We start from the raw sequence: 14897 nt of genomic DNA, 5'->3' as shown, positions 1-14897 counted from the left end.
GCTGTAGCAGCAGACATCCTGAACCGGCTGGAGATCGAGAGTAAGCTGCTAACGTTAGCATAAAGAATGGAGGGAGTGTCTATGGTGCGAGTCATAATTACCCCAACTGAATGTTTACAGCAGCTCTGTAGAGAGGTGTGAGTGTGTGCGTGTGTGCGTGTGTGTGTGTGTGTGTGTGTGCGTGTGTGCGTGTGTGTGTGTGTGCGTGTGTGTGCGTGTGCGTGTGTGTGCGTGTGCGTGTGTGCGTGTGCGTGTGTGTGTGTGTGCGTGTGTGTGTGTGCGTGTGTGTGTGTGCGTGTGTGTGTGTGCGTGTGTGTGTGTGCGTGTGTGTGTGTGCGTGTGTGTGTGTGTGTGTGTGTGTGCGTGTGTGTGTAGATCAGATCGGAAGGAATCCCGGACTGCAGGCCATCTGGGAAGATGAGAAGCAGAGACGGAGGGAGAGGAACGAGAGCTCGCAGATAGAAACACCTCAGTCTCAGGGTGAGACACGGACGGACACACACACACACACACACACACACACAGCGCTCCATCACTCCAGTAATGAGTGCTCTGAATGTACAGAAACATGATTAAACTCTGTGTGTGTGTGTGTGTGTGTGTGTGTGTGTGTGTGTGTGTGTGTGTGTTTCAGGTCGTCCGTGTGTGGAACCAGTGGAGAGCGAGCGGTCCTTCATTAAGAGGTTAAAGGAGAAGCTAATAGAGAACCAGTTTGATGTGTAAGTTCGCACACACACGCACACACACACACTATGTCCGGAGATCTGTACTGTGTTTCAGAAGAGCTGAACACACCAAAGGAAGACATTTGGAGAGATGGACGGAGGTAGAGGAAGAGGGACCGACGGGGAGAGAGAGAGGGAGAGACTGAAAGGCAGATAGACAGCTGGATGGAGAAAGATGGATAGACAAACAGAGCGAATGGGAGAGGCAGAGAGACAGACAAATGGACAGGGAGAGAGTGAGACAGTATTGGAGCTGCAGACAGAGAGAGAGAGAGAGTGAGACAGTATTGGAGCTGCAGACAGACATGTGTTAGTCAGTGTGCCTACAGAGTAATTAACACAGTGTCTCTTGAGCTCTGTTCTCCTTACAGTAATTACTGTGTGTGTGTGTGTGCGTGTGTGTGTGTAAAATCCTTTCTTCTCTCTTTGCTCCATGTTTCTATCCGTCCTCTACAGTGACCCTGTCTGGTTTTGGATATGTCACATACTTCACTCTATCCTGTACCCCTTCACTCTATCCAGTACTCCCCCTTTTGTCGTACTGTTCACGTGACTCTGTGTGATTTAGGACGAGGCCGATGGAGAGACCATTGCACGCCCACTCCACACTTCACATCTGTAAACGGTATTTAAACATCTGTAAACGGATGTATTTTTCTCACCAGGACACAGAGTGACATTGTAGCTGATGATGATGATAATGATTATGATGGCGATGATGATTTTCCTGACCTCTCACTTCACCCTGATGATCTGAGTCCTAGTGATCCGCCATTGATATCTGCAAGCCAGGTGGAGGTGCACAAAGATACGCCCACAGGTAAGACTGGAAGTGCACCAGGAAGTGATGTTTTGCACTACTGGTATAAACAATGCCACCAAAAGAAACTTTATTTTACACTGTTCTGGGAAAGTATGTGCTAAGGGGGATCTGCTTCACTGGCCAGTTGGATGGCTGGTTTGCCGGTTCCGAGCCCACTGGCTGGCTCGCTGGTTCAGAGCCCACTGGCTGCCTCGCGCGGCCTGTATAAATGGTCAATTATTCCATTTTATACAGCTCTTTATATTTATGGGTAAATATATTTTTCCTCTCTCTTTTTCTGGTAAGACAATAAACGGTCTGATGGCAAGACTGCAGAAGTGGCTGTTGTAGATGAAGAGGCCATTTTGAGCTTGTTGGAGAGCAGTCAGACCTTCCTGCCCATGTCCCAGAAGTCCAACAAGTCCCTCATTCTCGGTACGCAATCACTCTTGCACAGATCCTCTTTCCTTCCATTTATATAGATATGGCCATAAGAATCCAGTTGGGAAAGTCCTGAAGGAGAAGCGTCGAGGAGAATGATTGATTTGGGTTTGGATTTGTCATGCGAGAGCCGGCGAGTTTGTTTTAATTATGAAACACACTAATTTCGATGCATTTCAACTCGTTTTCCTTTGTTCCTTGGGGTTGTAGATAACAGCCAGGATCAGGCGATGGTGGACTTTCTGGAGGGTCTCGCAGATCATCGGTTTCACAAAGATGTTCCGATAACCGCTCCCCGTCAGGAGTTATCAGGAAGCCTAAGCTGCCCCTACAACAGTGACGAGGAAGAAGCGGTGCCTGAGCTCGAGAAAGAGGAGGCGGAGCTAAGCATGATGATGTCACAAAGATGGGATTCGGACATCCCGGAACCATCGGCTCGGTACGGGATCCTCGTTGATTTCTCGTTTCAGATTGTGTCTAAATTTTCGTATCGGGTTCTGAGTATTGTTTCATTAAAAACCAGTCACAGCTCTCACCAGGAGACTGGAATTTTATTATCTTCTCTTTCACTTCTCCCCTCGTTTTGTAGACGGTTGGTGAAGGAAGCAAACGAAAGCTCCAGTGAAGATGAGCGTGAGTTGTCAGAAGAAGAGATGGACTGGAGCGGAAACAACCTTTTTGCTGATCCGTCCATTCCTCAACTGGATGGAGCTGCAGACGAGAACAGCGGTGTGTATCAAGACGTCCTCCTTAAACAAACCCAAAGAACCCTTCACGCTGTCTCATGATTACATTATGATGTGCACTTTTGACTTTATTTGTGCCATTTCTTTGCAGATTCGTCGTTATCTGATAAAGGATCCCGAACTCACTCATCTCTTACTGCTAATGATAAGATGTTGGGCAGGAAAAATCACTTACAAAGTGAAACTACTCACCTAGAGCCCCCATCCTCAGCTAAAATCCTTCTCGAGTGCAAACACCCTGAGCATAGACCGTCTCTATCACTTGGTAAGGAGGAACCCGCTGACAAGAACCTTCCTGATAAAAGTCAAGAGGCTAGTGAACCATTAACAGGGCTTAAAGTGAATAAAGACGTCCCTTATATCCCACCAGTCAAACACCCAATTCCGTCTCAGATTGGTGCTGACCGAGTGGACGGGCACCCGCTTTACACCAACGAGAACAAAGCTGTAGGCGTTAACCAACCAGATACAGAGAATTTGAGTCTCGGAACCTCAAAGCTCTCCCAGAGCCGCAAAAAGTACAGCAGCATCAAAAATGCTGAGAAGAATCATATCTCCGTCTTGCAGAATCGCAGCTTTTCCTTGTGCTATTCCGAGCTCAGGAACTATCCCCCTAAAGCTGAGCTGGAGAACAGTGTGAAAGACTCTAGAACCTCTCCTGTGCTGAGGAATCATGAGCAAGCTCCGAGCCCAGCAAAAGACCTCGAGTGTCTGGTACCTCAAGAAGGTAAAACGGAGCAGAACGGTGAAGAGGGTGATGTTGGGGAGCTTAAGATCAGATACGAAGATTACCAAGAAAACAAAATGGAACGGAAAATTGTGGCCCAGCAGGAGGCGCACTACAAATTCTTTCCCAGTGTTATTCTCTCAAACTGCCTCCCCAGGCCTGTGAAGAAGCAGGTCGGGTGTAAGACGATTGACGGCGGTTGTAGCTTGGATCATCTGGAACAAAAAAGGTCAAGAATGAAGTTAAGCAAGAAGAGGAACAGTCCAGTGAGTCTAAAGAACGCAAGCCCGACTGAGAGGTCCCAAACTTCCAAAAATGAGGTTGCTACAGATTTGACCTCGATCACACCAGTCCAACCAAGCAAGGAAGCTGTGGAGAATGCTGAGACGGAAACCTCTGAACTAGTACAACCTGATGCTGTATGTACCGATTCAGCTGATGGTCCTGTCGAGGAAGGTCTGACTGATCTTCCCGACAAAATTGCATGCACCGAAGTGTCTAGTTTACCTGGCAGCAAGTATACCTTACGCACGAAACGTAAAACGATGAATTATGACAGTGAAGATGGTGATCGCTCGAGTCCTTCCTCTTTCTTGGCACATCGAGACAGCCTTAAAGAGAACTGTTTTCTTACCTGTAATCGAAAAAAGAGGAAGTTGTCTAAGAAAGAGCCACCAGTCATCATCAAATACATTATAATCAACAGGTTTAAAGGCCAGAAGAACATGTTAGTAAAGATGGCCAGGGTCAAGGGAGATGAGCCACAAGTGGTACTAACACCACAGAAGCTTGAGCATTATGATGAACTTGCCCCTCTGAAAGATTTCTGGCCCAAGGTTCCTGAATCGACAGCTGTCAGATACCCTGTTCCTGAACCGAAGGTAAAGAAGCATCCCAAACGGAAGGCCAAGGTTACACCACAACCTGGGAAACTCTGCAACCTTCCAAAAACCAGTTTTGTAAAAGGCAGCAAGATCAGAAGGACTAAGAAGGTTAAAACGTTCTCCTTACCAAAATTGCCTGCTCCTAGGCCTTGCTATAATGACCTCACCGACGACTTCGGCAAGGAGTATTCTGACGTGATGATGGATTTGGGTTATCTCTCTGAGAGAGCACCCAGTCCTTCTGATTCAACCCCACCTCGATGCTGGTCTCCTACTGACACTCTTTTGGAGTCTGAGTCCAATGCTTGTTTGATAAACCCTCATAGCGATCCATGTCTTGGGTTTACATATGAAGGATTGTCAAGGAACAAATATAGCAGTAGGGGTAGGTCATCTAAACCGAGGAAGCCTTCCGGTGCTAGCCCAAGACGAAAAACTAAAACCACTATTAAGCAATCTGAAGGTGAATCTACAACACCTGGAGAAACGCAAACAAAAAACAGCCGTAGAACTTCAAGAAAACCAAAGAAAGTCATCGATATGATGGAAGTAACTGATGATAGCAAATCTGCTGCTCAGAAAACAAGGAGGTCTTACAAAAAGAACCAAGTAGAGAGATTGGAAAGGTCTTCTGTGGTTGCAGGATCTCAAAATAGTTCACAGTCTTTGTATCCAGCTGATGATCTTCCACTAACACAAACATCATCTGATGATTATCGGCATCCAGGTTCCTGCCAAAACATTCTTCAGGTCAGTAGTGATTCCCAAGCACTAAAATGTACCACTGAACCAAAGACAGCGTCGGTCCAGTTGAACACTGGAGATGAACTGGTCATCAGTGTCCCTGCTTCACTACAACAAGGTTCTCCGTCTTCTCAGAGTGCTGCTGATCTTTCGGCTGACAAAACCACTGGATTTCCATGCTCGGTCATCAAACATAGCCCAAGTTCACGCGCTGTAAGTGAAGATGGAACCAGTCCGTGTGAATTTAAAACCGAAGCCTGTAGCAGAGAACAAACCTCTAAAGATGTTCATTCTTTACAGCCAGACCCAAAGAAGCCTGCCAAGCCCAGGAGACGTCAATCCAAAAAGAAGATGGAAAACCCTACTGTACAAACCCCTGAGATTACGACATCCTTGAATGTTTTAACACATGGACCTCAAAAAGAAATTCAGTCAGTGCCAAAGAACGGACAGACGCCAGCTCATCCAGAGATGCCTTCAGGCATTGCAGTCTTGAAGGCACTGCTCCAGAAGAGACAGTTCAAGGAGGGGCAGTGCTCTCCGGGAGAAAACGTATTAAACAGTGTTTCTAACACTAAACAAGTTCTTGCAAAACCCAGAAGGGCATCTTCAGCGACACCAAGAAAGCCCAGAGTCTCGAGACCTCCAGTGCCACGAGTGTCTAAGCCAGGAAGTAGAAAAAGAAAGAATGGCAAAACAGAAGACCACATTCGACTGGAACCTCCGCTTTCAGATGGGAGTCCTGTGTTTTTGTCTGATCCTGGTTTCGACAGCTCCTATTCCATAGAAGAGAGCTTATCTCCTGAGGTTCCTCACAATTACAGTTTTGACATTAATGCTGTTGGCCAGGCTGGCTTCTCTAGTCTGTATTCTGGTAGCCAGTTTGTTTTAACTGACAAGAACTTGCCTCAGAAGTTCCTCAGCGATATCAAACAGGAAGCAGTGTCTTCTCTGCATTTGGAAAACGGACAAGAAAGGGTCCTAGACGTTGTCGAGAACTGCCTCTGTGAACCACAGAGGCCGGTTAGCCCTGAGCTCTTTGAGAGATCCTCATGTGGAGACCGTGAAGGGTTATCAAATGAGTTCTCTCTGTCTCTTCTGGACCCTGAGAAGGTTTTGAGAAACAGAAATTGGGGCATTTCATTGGCCAAAATGCATGGCAGCCATTTTCAAGACTTTCACTGTGAGAAAAGTGACTTGTTATTAGGTCCTGATCACTTCTTATCCCTTACATCCGTCTCCTTTGCTGATAACGGCGTGTCCCCGACAGCGGATTTGCTGGACGGTAGTGAAGTTTTTACATCAACTACTCCAAGCAGTTCACCACGCTCTATCAGCTCTCTCTCACAAATTAGGAGCAGCAGTCAGGCTCAGAAGAGTGCAGGAGTTCATATCCTCAAGCCCCTAATGTCCCCTCCGAGTCGGGAGGAGATTCTCTCTACCCTGCTGGAGCTGGAACTTTCAGAGGCCACCTATCAAGAACCTTTCTGCAGCGACCCGTCTGACGTACCTTTGAGACCAAGGTAAGTTTGCAAGTAAAGTATGTTTGGCACGTTATCCAATACTGTACAAATATTGTGAATGAAATGTTTATAAATGCAGGAATGATGTCCATGTTATTCTGCACACAGAGAGATCGCTGGACGCAAGCTAGTTCTGGAAACAAGGTTAGCAAAAGATTTGACCGAGTTTGTTGGTGGTTTATCACAAGAAGGTCTGCACTTCTGGAAAACTGCATTCTCTGCCATGACACGCCCGGGATCTTCACCTTCCCGTGGTACCGACTCGTCAAACTTGACCAAAAACGAGAAGGACCGGAGCAGTCCGTCCCCTAATAGTGGTCAGAAGGTCATTCTACTGCCTTGCAAAAGCGCTCCAAGCCGGGAACGTGTACAACTCTGGCTGCAAGCGAAGAGACAATTTGAGTGCCTTCAAAGAGATCGGAGAAGACGAGTTGATGTGCGGAACGTGATGTTGATCCAGGATGAGAATAAATCTCCATGCTATGAGGCATTAGAAAGCTTTTTGCCTTTCTCTCAGAGGCAGGATGAGGCGTCTGAAAAGGTGTCTGTGTTGCAGACTCTCAGGAAGAAGGTGTTATCTTTTCCTCTCAGTATATCTCCAGTGCAGCCAGGAACTTCTAATAACAGCCCAAAGGAGACGAAATGTACCATGGAGGCTGAAATCAGAGCGCAAGAGGACTCTGATGGGAACGCTTTCAAACCGACTCCGTCTCCAGACCCTTCCTCTTTGCCACCATGGCAGCAAACATCCAACATGGATCCGGACAACAAGAAGCAGGAGTTGGGCTTTGGATTAACGTCCCCCAAGCTAGGTGGCTCCGTGGATCCTCTCTCCCCAGAAAGCATCAAACCAAAGCAGTTTCTTAGTCCGTCCCCATTTCATATAAAGGACCAGGATGTGGAGAGTTCAAGTCCCTCCCTCCTCCACAGCACCCCCATCCACAGCAAGTCGAGAAGCAAAGGAGTCTGCCAGCCTGAATGCAGTCATGGTTCAGAAGGTTTGAGATGGTCTACCATGAATAATTGTACCAGAATTGCTGATAAGGTAACAAACCGCCCGATTTACGTGATTGTACCAAATCTCATTTTCTAGACATGGAGCCAAAGTCTCTGAGACTTCAGCAAAGACGGAATAGCAACACGAGCACGCTACGTAGAGTACTGCTCACTACACAACTTAAGGTCTGGTTACAGAACACCTCGGCCTTGTTACGTTCTCGTCCTAGAATCTTACGTGTGATACTGTAACTTGGTCAGAACTGGGTTTTACTTGTGAAATCTTTCCTCCTGTAGAACCAGTTCGCTGGTCTGAATGTAGCTAAAGGGGAGAACTCCGAGATCGAGGGTCCGTCGCTGTGCAACTCGTACGGGTTTAAAGTCGGCATGCAGAACCTACAGGAAGCTAAAGCGCTGCATGAGGTTAGTGCCCCTGCTGCTGGAGCTTTCATCTTCAACAAACATGCAAACGTTAACAGTCTTATTAAACCCCAGGGACCTCGTTTATCTGCTTGAACTGATCTCCCTCAGGTGCAGCACCTAACGGTGATGAGTTTGGAGCTGCACGCTCGGACACGCCGTGATTTGGAGCCCGACCCAGAGTTTGACCCCGTTTGTGCCTTATTTTACTGCCTCAGTTCCGATAGTCCGCTTCCTGACTCTGAGAAAAAACAGATAACCGGCGCAGTTGTAGTTGATAAGGACTGTCACTCATCAGGACAAGGTGAGTGACCTTCTGTTCGCTCTGTACTATATGTCTAAGTCAGGGGTGTCCAATCTTATTCGGAAAGAGTCGTTATGGGTGCAGGGTTTCATTCCAACAAAGCAGAAGCCGCACCCAAGTCTATTGAAAGCCAAGATTAAACAGGTGGAATCGGAAGTGCCTCCTGCTTGACCCCACCCGCACCCACACCGGCCCTTTTCAAATAAGACTTACTCTGGAAGACCCCTGATTGATTGATTGATTGATTGATTGATTAATAATTTTAACAAATAATTAAAAACTGCACGGTGCTGTGATTTGCAGGCTCGAGGAGCACAGCGCCCCTGCTGGTCAGATCCGGTGTTGCGGACCTGCAGGTCATTTACACTGTGGATGAAAAGGAGATGTTTGAGGAAGTCTGTAAAATAATGAGAATGTAAGAGATCATTACACACATTTACAGAGCACTGTAGATTTCTACAGATACATGTTTTTAAATTTAGCTTTTTTTTTTTATCTTTATTTATCCGACTGTGGGTGTGTAGGTATGATCCTGATATTTTGGTTGGTTATGAGGTTCAGATGCACTCTTGGGGTTACCTGTTACAGCGAGCATCAGCACTCGGAGTGAATCTGTGCCAACAACTTTCCCGAGTGCCAGGTACAGTAATCTCACACACACACGCCCACACACACACACACACACAGAGCTGTCCCCTTCACTTTATTATTAGTTTACCTGATAAACAGTTAATAATAGCACTGATCTAATCGAGGTGTGGAGTTTCACAGAGTTATCTTCAGACTGTTCAAGGTCACAGGTAGACCTGCAGTGGATTGTGGGTAGCAGAGGATTGTGGGTAAGGGAGGTTATATTTTCTCCTTAGGTGACGTAAAGGAGAACCGCTTCACTGAAGATAAAGACGAGTACGGCACCGAGGTGATGACGGAGATCCACATCGTCGGACGCATCACCATCAACCTGTGGAGGATCATGAAGACCGAGGTCACTGAAATGCGTACACGCGCACACACAATTAAAATCAACACATCAATTATAATGTCGTTTTATTTATATATATATATATATATATATATATATATATATATATATATATATATATATATATATATATATATATATATATATATGTATGTGTATGTATATATATATATGTATGTATGTGTGTGTGTGTGTGTGTGTTGCAGGCAGCATTGAATAACTACACCTTTGAGACTGTGGCGTTTCACTTGCTGCATCAGCGCTTCCCTCTTTACACACAGCGTACACTCTCTGACTGGTTCGACCACAACACACACCTGTACAGGTGAGAACACACACGCGCACACACACACATCCAGACATGCCCTCCTGGAACACAGGTAGAGATATGTGCAGAGATGACACTTTGGCGTGTGTCAGGTGGAAGGTGGTGGATCACTACATGAGCCGTGTGTGTGGCGTGATGCAGCTCCTGCAGCAGAGGGATGTTGTGGGTCGCACCAGCGAGTTTGCGCGAGTGTTCGGGATTCAGTTCTACCACGTCCTCACACGAGGCTCTCAGGTACACGCACACACGCACACACACAATTACTGACCTATTAAGTGCACTAAATTTTGGGATGTAGCCATGAGAGCTTCATTGTGCTGAAATCTCTCTCTCTTCCCCCTCCCCCTCAGTACCGTGTTGAGTCGATGATGTTGCGCATTGCTAAGCCGTTGAACTTTATAGCGGTGAGCCCGAGTGTGTCTCAGCGAGCCCAGCAGAGGGCGCCTCAGAGTGTCCCTCTGATCCTGGAGCCTGAGTCTCGTTTCTATAGCAACTCGGTGCTGGTGCTGGACTTCCAGTCTCTCTACCCGTCTGTCATAATCGCCTACAACTACTGCTACTCCACCTGCCTCGGCCACGCCCACAGCCTCGGAACGTGAGCACCTCCACCTCCTGCTACACCAGTGCATCCTGTATCATTATTCTCTTTCCTTTCCTTGTTTTTCCCTTTTTTCTTTTCTTACTTATCTTACTCTTTCTTATTGTGTCGTTTTTCTTTTCTGGCTTCCTTTTCTTTCTTCTTTTTTTCCGTTTTGCTTTCTTGTGAAAATACTCATGTGGTCTGAATAGCAATAAAAACTCCATCCTAATCCTCTCTCTCGCGCTCTCGCTCCCTCTCTCTCTCAGGTCTGATGAGTTTAGGTTTGGTTGTACATCTCTGCGTGTTCCTCCTGATCTTCTCTATCAGCTCCGTAATGACATCAACATCTCTCCAAATGGAGTCGCCTTTGTTAAGGTACCTCTCTCTCATTCTTTCTGTCTCTCTCTCTCTCTCTCTCTCTCTCTCACACACACACACACACACACACACACACACACACACACACACACACACACACAGTAATGTACAGACAATATTATATTTCACTGTATGTTTATTATTGACACAGCTGGTTCTAGGTGTTTAGACAGGTGTGTGTGTGTGTGTGTGTGTGTGTGTGTGTGTGTGTGTGTGTGTGTGTGTGTCTAGGCGTCGGTGCGTAAAGGTCTGCTCCCCCGGATGTTGGAGGAGATCCTAAACACTCGTCTGATGGTGAAGTCGGTGATGAAGTCGTACAGCGGTGATGAAGGTTTGCGTCGCCTCCTGGACGCTCGGCAGCTCGGCCTCAAGCTCATCGCTAACGTCACCTTCGGCTACACGGCCGCCGCCTTCTCCGGACGCATGCCCAGTGTGGAGGTGAACGCGCTCTCTCTCTCTCTCTCTCTCACTCACACACACACTCTCACACTCACTCACTCACACACTCTCTCTCTCTCTCTCTCTCTCTCTCTCTCTCACTCACACACTCTCTCACTCTCACTCACTCACACACACTCTCTCTCTCTCTCTCTCACACACTCTCTCACTCACTCACACACACTCACTCTCTCACACACTCTCTCACACACGCTCTCTCTCTCTCTCTCTCTCTCTCTCACACACACACACTCGTGTTTTACATTAGTGAAAATAAATTGTGTGTGTGTTCGTTCCTGCAGCTTGGAGACAGCATCATACACAAAGCCAGAGAGACGCTGGAGAGAGCCATCAAACTCATCAACGACACCAAGAAGTGGGGGGCACGCGTAGTGTACGGGGACACAGACAGGTGAGGAGACATCTCACTCACTCTCACACACACACACACACACACACCTTCCACTGATTCAGAGCAGTGTTTGGTGATATTTGATCTCTCTGTGTGTGTGTGTGTGTGTGTCAGTATGTTTGTGTTGTTGAAGGGGGCGACTAAAGAGCAGGCGTTTAAGATCGGCAGTGAAATCGCTGAAGCGGTGACGGCCACCAACCCCAAACCCATAAAACTCAAATTTGAGAAGGTAAAGTACAATAAAGTCAAATACAGACTTAATTTAAAATAATAATAATAATAATAACAACTGTGTGTGTGTGTGTGTGTGTGTGTGTGTGTGTAGGTGTACCTGCCGTGTGTGTTACAGACTAAGAAGCGCTACGTGGGCTACATGTATGAGTCTGTGGATCAGAAGGATCCGGTGTTTGACGCTAAAGGCATCGAGACCGTACGCCGTGACGGCTGTCCTGCTGTTGCCAAGGTAACCGACTGATCCAGTGTGTGCAAGACCACCTGTCAATCAAACACACTGTGATTACAAACCGTGTGTGTGTGTGTGTGTAGATCGTGGAGCGGTCGGTGAAGCTGCTGTTTGAGACGAGGGATATCTCTCTGGTGAAGCAGTACGTACAGAGGCAGTGTGTGAAGGTTCTGGAAGGCAGAGCGAGTGTGCAGGACCTGACTTTTGCTAAAGAGTACCGCGGCAGCGCCTCCTACAGGCCGGGAGCGTGCGTACCTGCACTCGAGCTCACCAGGTAAATCATCATCTCACAACAAAATTTACTTCCTGTTCCTCCGGTCCGGGAACCTTTTTTTTCTTTTCTCACTTTTTTATATATTTATTTAGACTTTTTTTTTGGTTCCTGATTAGTAGTTTTCCAAAGCACAGCACTGATTCTCTCACTCTCTCTCTCTCTCACACACACACACACACACACACACACACACACACACACACACACACACAGGAGAATGATGGCGCACGACCGTCGCTTGGAGCCACGGGTGGGCGAGCGTGTGCCGTACGTCATCGTGTACGGTTCTCCTGGAGTTCCTCTGATCCAGCTGGTGCGGCGCCCCCTGGAGGTTCTGCAAGATCCTGCACTGCGCCTCAACTCCACCTACTACATCACCAAACAGATCCTCCCTCCTATCGCTCGCATATTCAGCCTGATCGGGGTCGACGTGCTCAGCTGGTACCACACCCTGCCCCGGGTGAGACACGTGTGTGTGTGTGTGTGTGTGTTCTATATAGCTGATGTTCTCTCCACAGCTATATTCACCACAACTGTGTACTCATGACCTGTGTGTGTGTGTGTGTGTGTGTGTGTGTGTGTGTGTTTTTAGGTGCAGAAGTGGTCTTCATGTCCAGGAGGTGGCGCTGTAGGAGACGAGTCTCTGAGGAAGGGGACGATCTCGCAGTACTTCACCACGCTGCACTGCCCGGTGTGTGATGAGCTGACTCAGCTGGGAGTGTGTGAGCGCTGCAGAGCCGAACCTCAGCGCGTCGCTGTCACGCTACAGCACAACCTCCGAGGGTGGGAGCAACAACACGACCAGCTCCTGAAGGTTGGAGGTCTCTCTTTCTCTCTCACTCACTCACACACACACACACACACACACACAGTCAGTGTGTTACACGTCTCGCTCCAGGAGAGATCTTTGTTGGTCTCCACTCCTGTGGAGGGGAACGATGGTGTTGAATTTCCTCCGTTTCTACACGATCTGTCTGACTGTGGATGGGTGGAGTCTAAACTCTTTACAGATGGTTTTCTGACCTTTTCCACCATGATGAGCTTCAACAACTCTTTTCTGAGGTCCTCAAAAATCTCCACTGTTCATGCTCATCACACTCCTGAGTTAGTCTTGACCTCCTGAAGATATCCCAAATATTAATGCTACAGATTTAACTTGCATGATTTATAAACCGTGTAAACATGCATTGAATCCTCTCTCTCTCTCTCTCTCTCTCTCTCTCTCTCTCTCTGTCTCTGTCTCTGTGTGTGTGTGTGTGTAGGTGTGTATGAGCTGCAGCGGAAGTGCAGACAGGCAGGCTGTCTGTGTCTCTCTTGACTGTCCGGTGTTGTATAAACTGTCCCGGGTGAACAGACAGCTCCACAACGCCCCCTACCTGCGACAGCTACTGCAACAACTCTAACACCACCTGTCTGTCTCTCTATATCTGTCTGTCTCTCTTTCAGTTAATGTGTGCTACAGTGTTGGAGTTTGTGTGTTTAAGTATAAAACGGTGCTGTGTGTGTGTGTGTGTGTGTGTGTGTGTGTGTTTTGCAGTGGTGCTTTATAAATCCGATCAGATTGGAGTTGCTGCTGTTGGTTTTGTTGTGATTCTGAGGTGTGTGTGTGTGCGTGCGTGTGTGTGTTTTATGGCGTATGCCATCCAGTTAGAGACGTCTCGGCAACTACAGGCCCCGCCCCTCGTCTGTACACTGGAACATGTTGGATGGGAACGGGGTGAAAAAATGTTTCTTCCTTTTGTTTCAGTTCCTTTCAGTGTTTCAGATTGTTTCTTTCAAGACAAAATGTCATTTGTTTTCACTTTTAAAGTATTAACTCTAACGCCGAGTCGTGACGGAGCGCCGTGTTTTAGCGTGAACGATGTAAACTGTGTGTAAATAAGCGCTGTAACGTGAGCAGACGTTCGCTGAGAGTCCGATCTCCGTCGCTGTGCTGTAACACGCGTCACGCTCAGGAAGAGGACGTGTCATCAGGTCACACGTCTTTTTTAAGGCCCCTATATTTTGGACGAGTTTGATACAGTGTTATAATCGATCATTTCATAAAATGGCTGAACGTGTAAATAAGTGTTTTAAACAAAAACCAATCTGGGATTTTTCACAACTTCCTGTTTCAGAGATTTTTGTTGCGGCGGCGCGGTTTTACAGAGAAACACTAATCACTGCATTTTAAACAAAAACGGAACAGACGTTTCTCTGCGTCGTGTAAACGGACTGAATGTGTTCGCAGTGACCTGTACAAAGAAGACAAAACTGTGTCTGTAAACGTGTACAAAGTTTGTGTGTTTTTTAATGGATGTTGTGGGACTGAGGGGAAAACTACAAAAACAAAACTGATTTAATAAAATGTGATGTATTCAATGAACACAGTGATTTATCCTTTTTAGGGTTTTATCCGTTCATGACAATTTAATGTTCAAAAGAGAACAATGTTTATGCTCCGCCTCTCAGTCCTTGTATAAACACTTAGGACACGCCCCTCTGCTGTTATACTTCCATCTGTGCTCATGCACGGCACGTGTGCTATAACTCTACCTGTACCTTGTATCCACTGGTAAAATGTTTACGTGTGTGTGGTGTATTGGAAATGTGCTCAGAGCCGGGGTGTCATCGGACAAAACTAATCACACCCCCATGACTGTCTTGACCTCCCAAACACGGTGTGTGAATTTGCTGGAAATCTGAGGTCAGATTTTTCACGCAAAAAAAAATACTAAGGGTGAAAATTTA

General features: G+C 47.0%; 1 protein-coding gene across 2 annotated transcripts in view; it reads left to right on the top strand.

Moving 5' to 3' along the window:
- Positions 1–14532, top strand: part of rev3l (REV3 like, DNA directed polymerase zeta catalytic subunit) — a 26388-nt gene extending 11856 nt beyond the window's left edge. For both annotated transcript variants that reach the window (XM_053686052.1, XM_053686051.1), the window contains exons 6-32: positions 1–40; positions 376–480; positions 635–719; positions 1391–1545; positions 1834–1962; positions 2179–2407; positions 2558–2697; positions 2806–6592; positions 6701–7590; positions 7686–7774; positions 7886–8011; positions 8120–8312; positions 8616–8727; positions 8837–8952; positions 9179–9297; positions 9501–9619; positions 9715–9856; positions 9973–10217; positions 10469–10577; positions 10812–11018; positions 11321–11430; positions 11545–11659; positions 11756–11893; positions 11977–12167; positions 12381–12627; positions 12760–12981; positions 13430–14532. The exon at positions 1–40 is cut by the window's left edge and continues 55 nt beyond it. In XM_053686052.1, coding sequence (XP_053542027.1) covers positions 1–40; positions 376–480; positions 635–719; positions 1391–1545; positions 1834–1962; positions 2179–2407; positions 2558–2697; positions 2806–6592; positions 6701–7590; positions 7686–7774; positions 7886–8011; positions 8120–8312; positions 8616–8727; positions 8837–8952; positions 9179–9297; positions 9501–9619; positions 9715–9856; positions 9973–10217; positions 10469–10577; positions 10812–11018; positions 11321–11430; positions 11545–11659; positions 11756–11893; positions 11977–12167; positions 12381–12627; positions 12760–12981; positions 13430–13570 — 8301 coding nt within the window. In that variant the 3' untranslated portion in view covers positions 13571–14532. The remainder of the gene's footprint in view (positions 41–375; positions 481–634; positions 720–1390; positions 1546–1833; positions 1963–2178; positions 2408–2557; positions 2698–2805; positions 6593–6700; positions 7591–7685; positions 7775–7885; positions 8012–8119; positions 8313–8615; positions 8728–8836; positions 8953–9178; positions 9298–9500; positions 9620–9714; positions 9857–9972; positions 10218–10468; positions 10578–10811; positions 11019–11320; positions 11431–11544; positions 11660–11755; positions 11894–11976; positions 12168–12380; positions 12628–12759; positions 12982–13429) is intronic.
- The last annotated feature ends 365 nt before the right edge of the window (positions 14533–14897 follow it).

This window comes from Ictalurus punctatus, chromosome 2, assembly GCF_001660625.3.
Source record: "Ictalurus punctatus breed USDA103 chromosome 2, Coco_2.0, whole genome shotgun sequence".
Lineage (NCBI taxonomy): Eukaryota > Metazoa > Chordata > Actinopteri > Siluriformes > Ictaluridae > Ictalurus > Ictalurus punctatus.
Note: the sequence above shows the minus strand (reverse complement) of the source record. Positions and strands in the feature narration are given on the sequence as shown.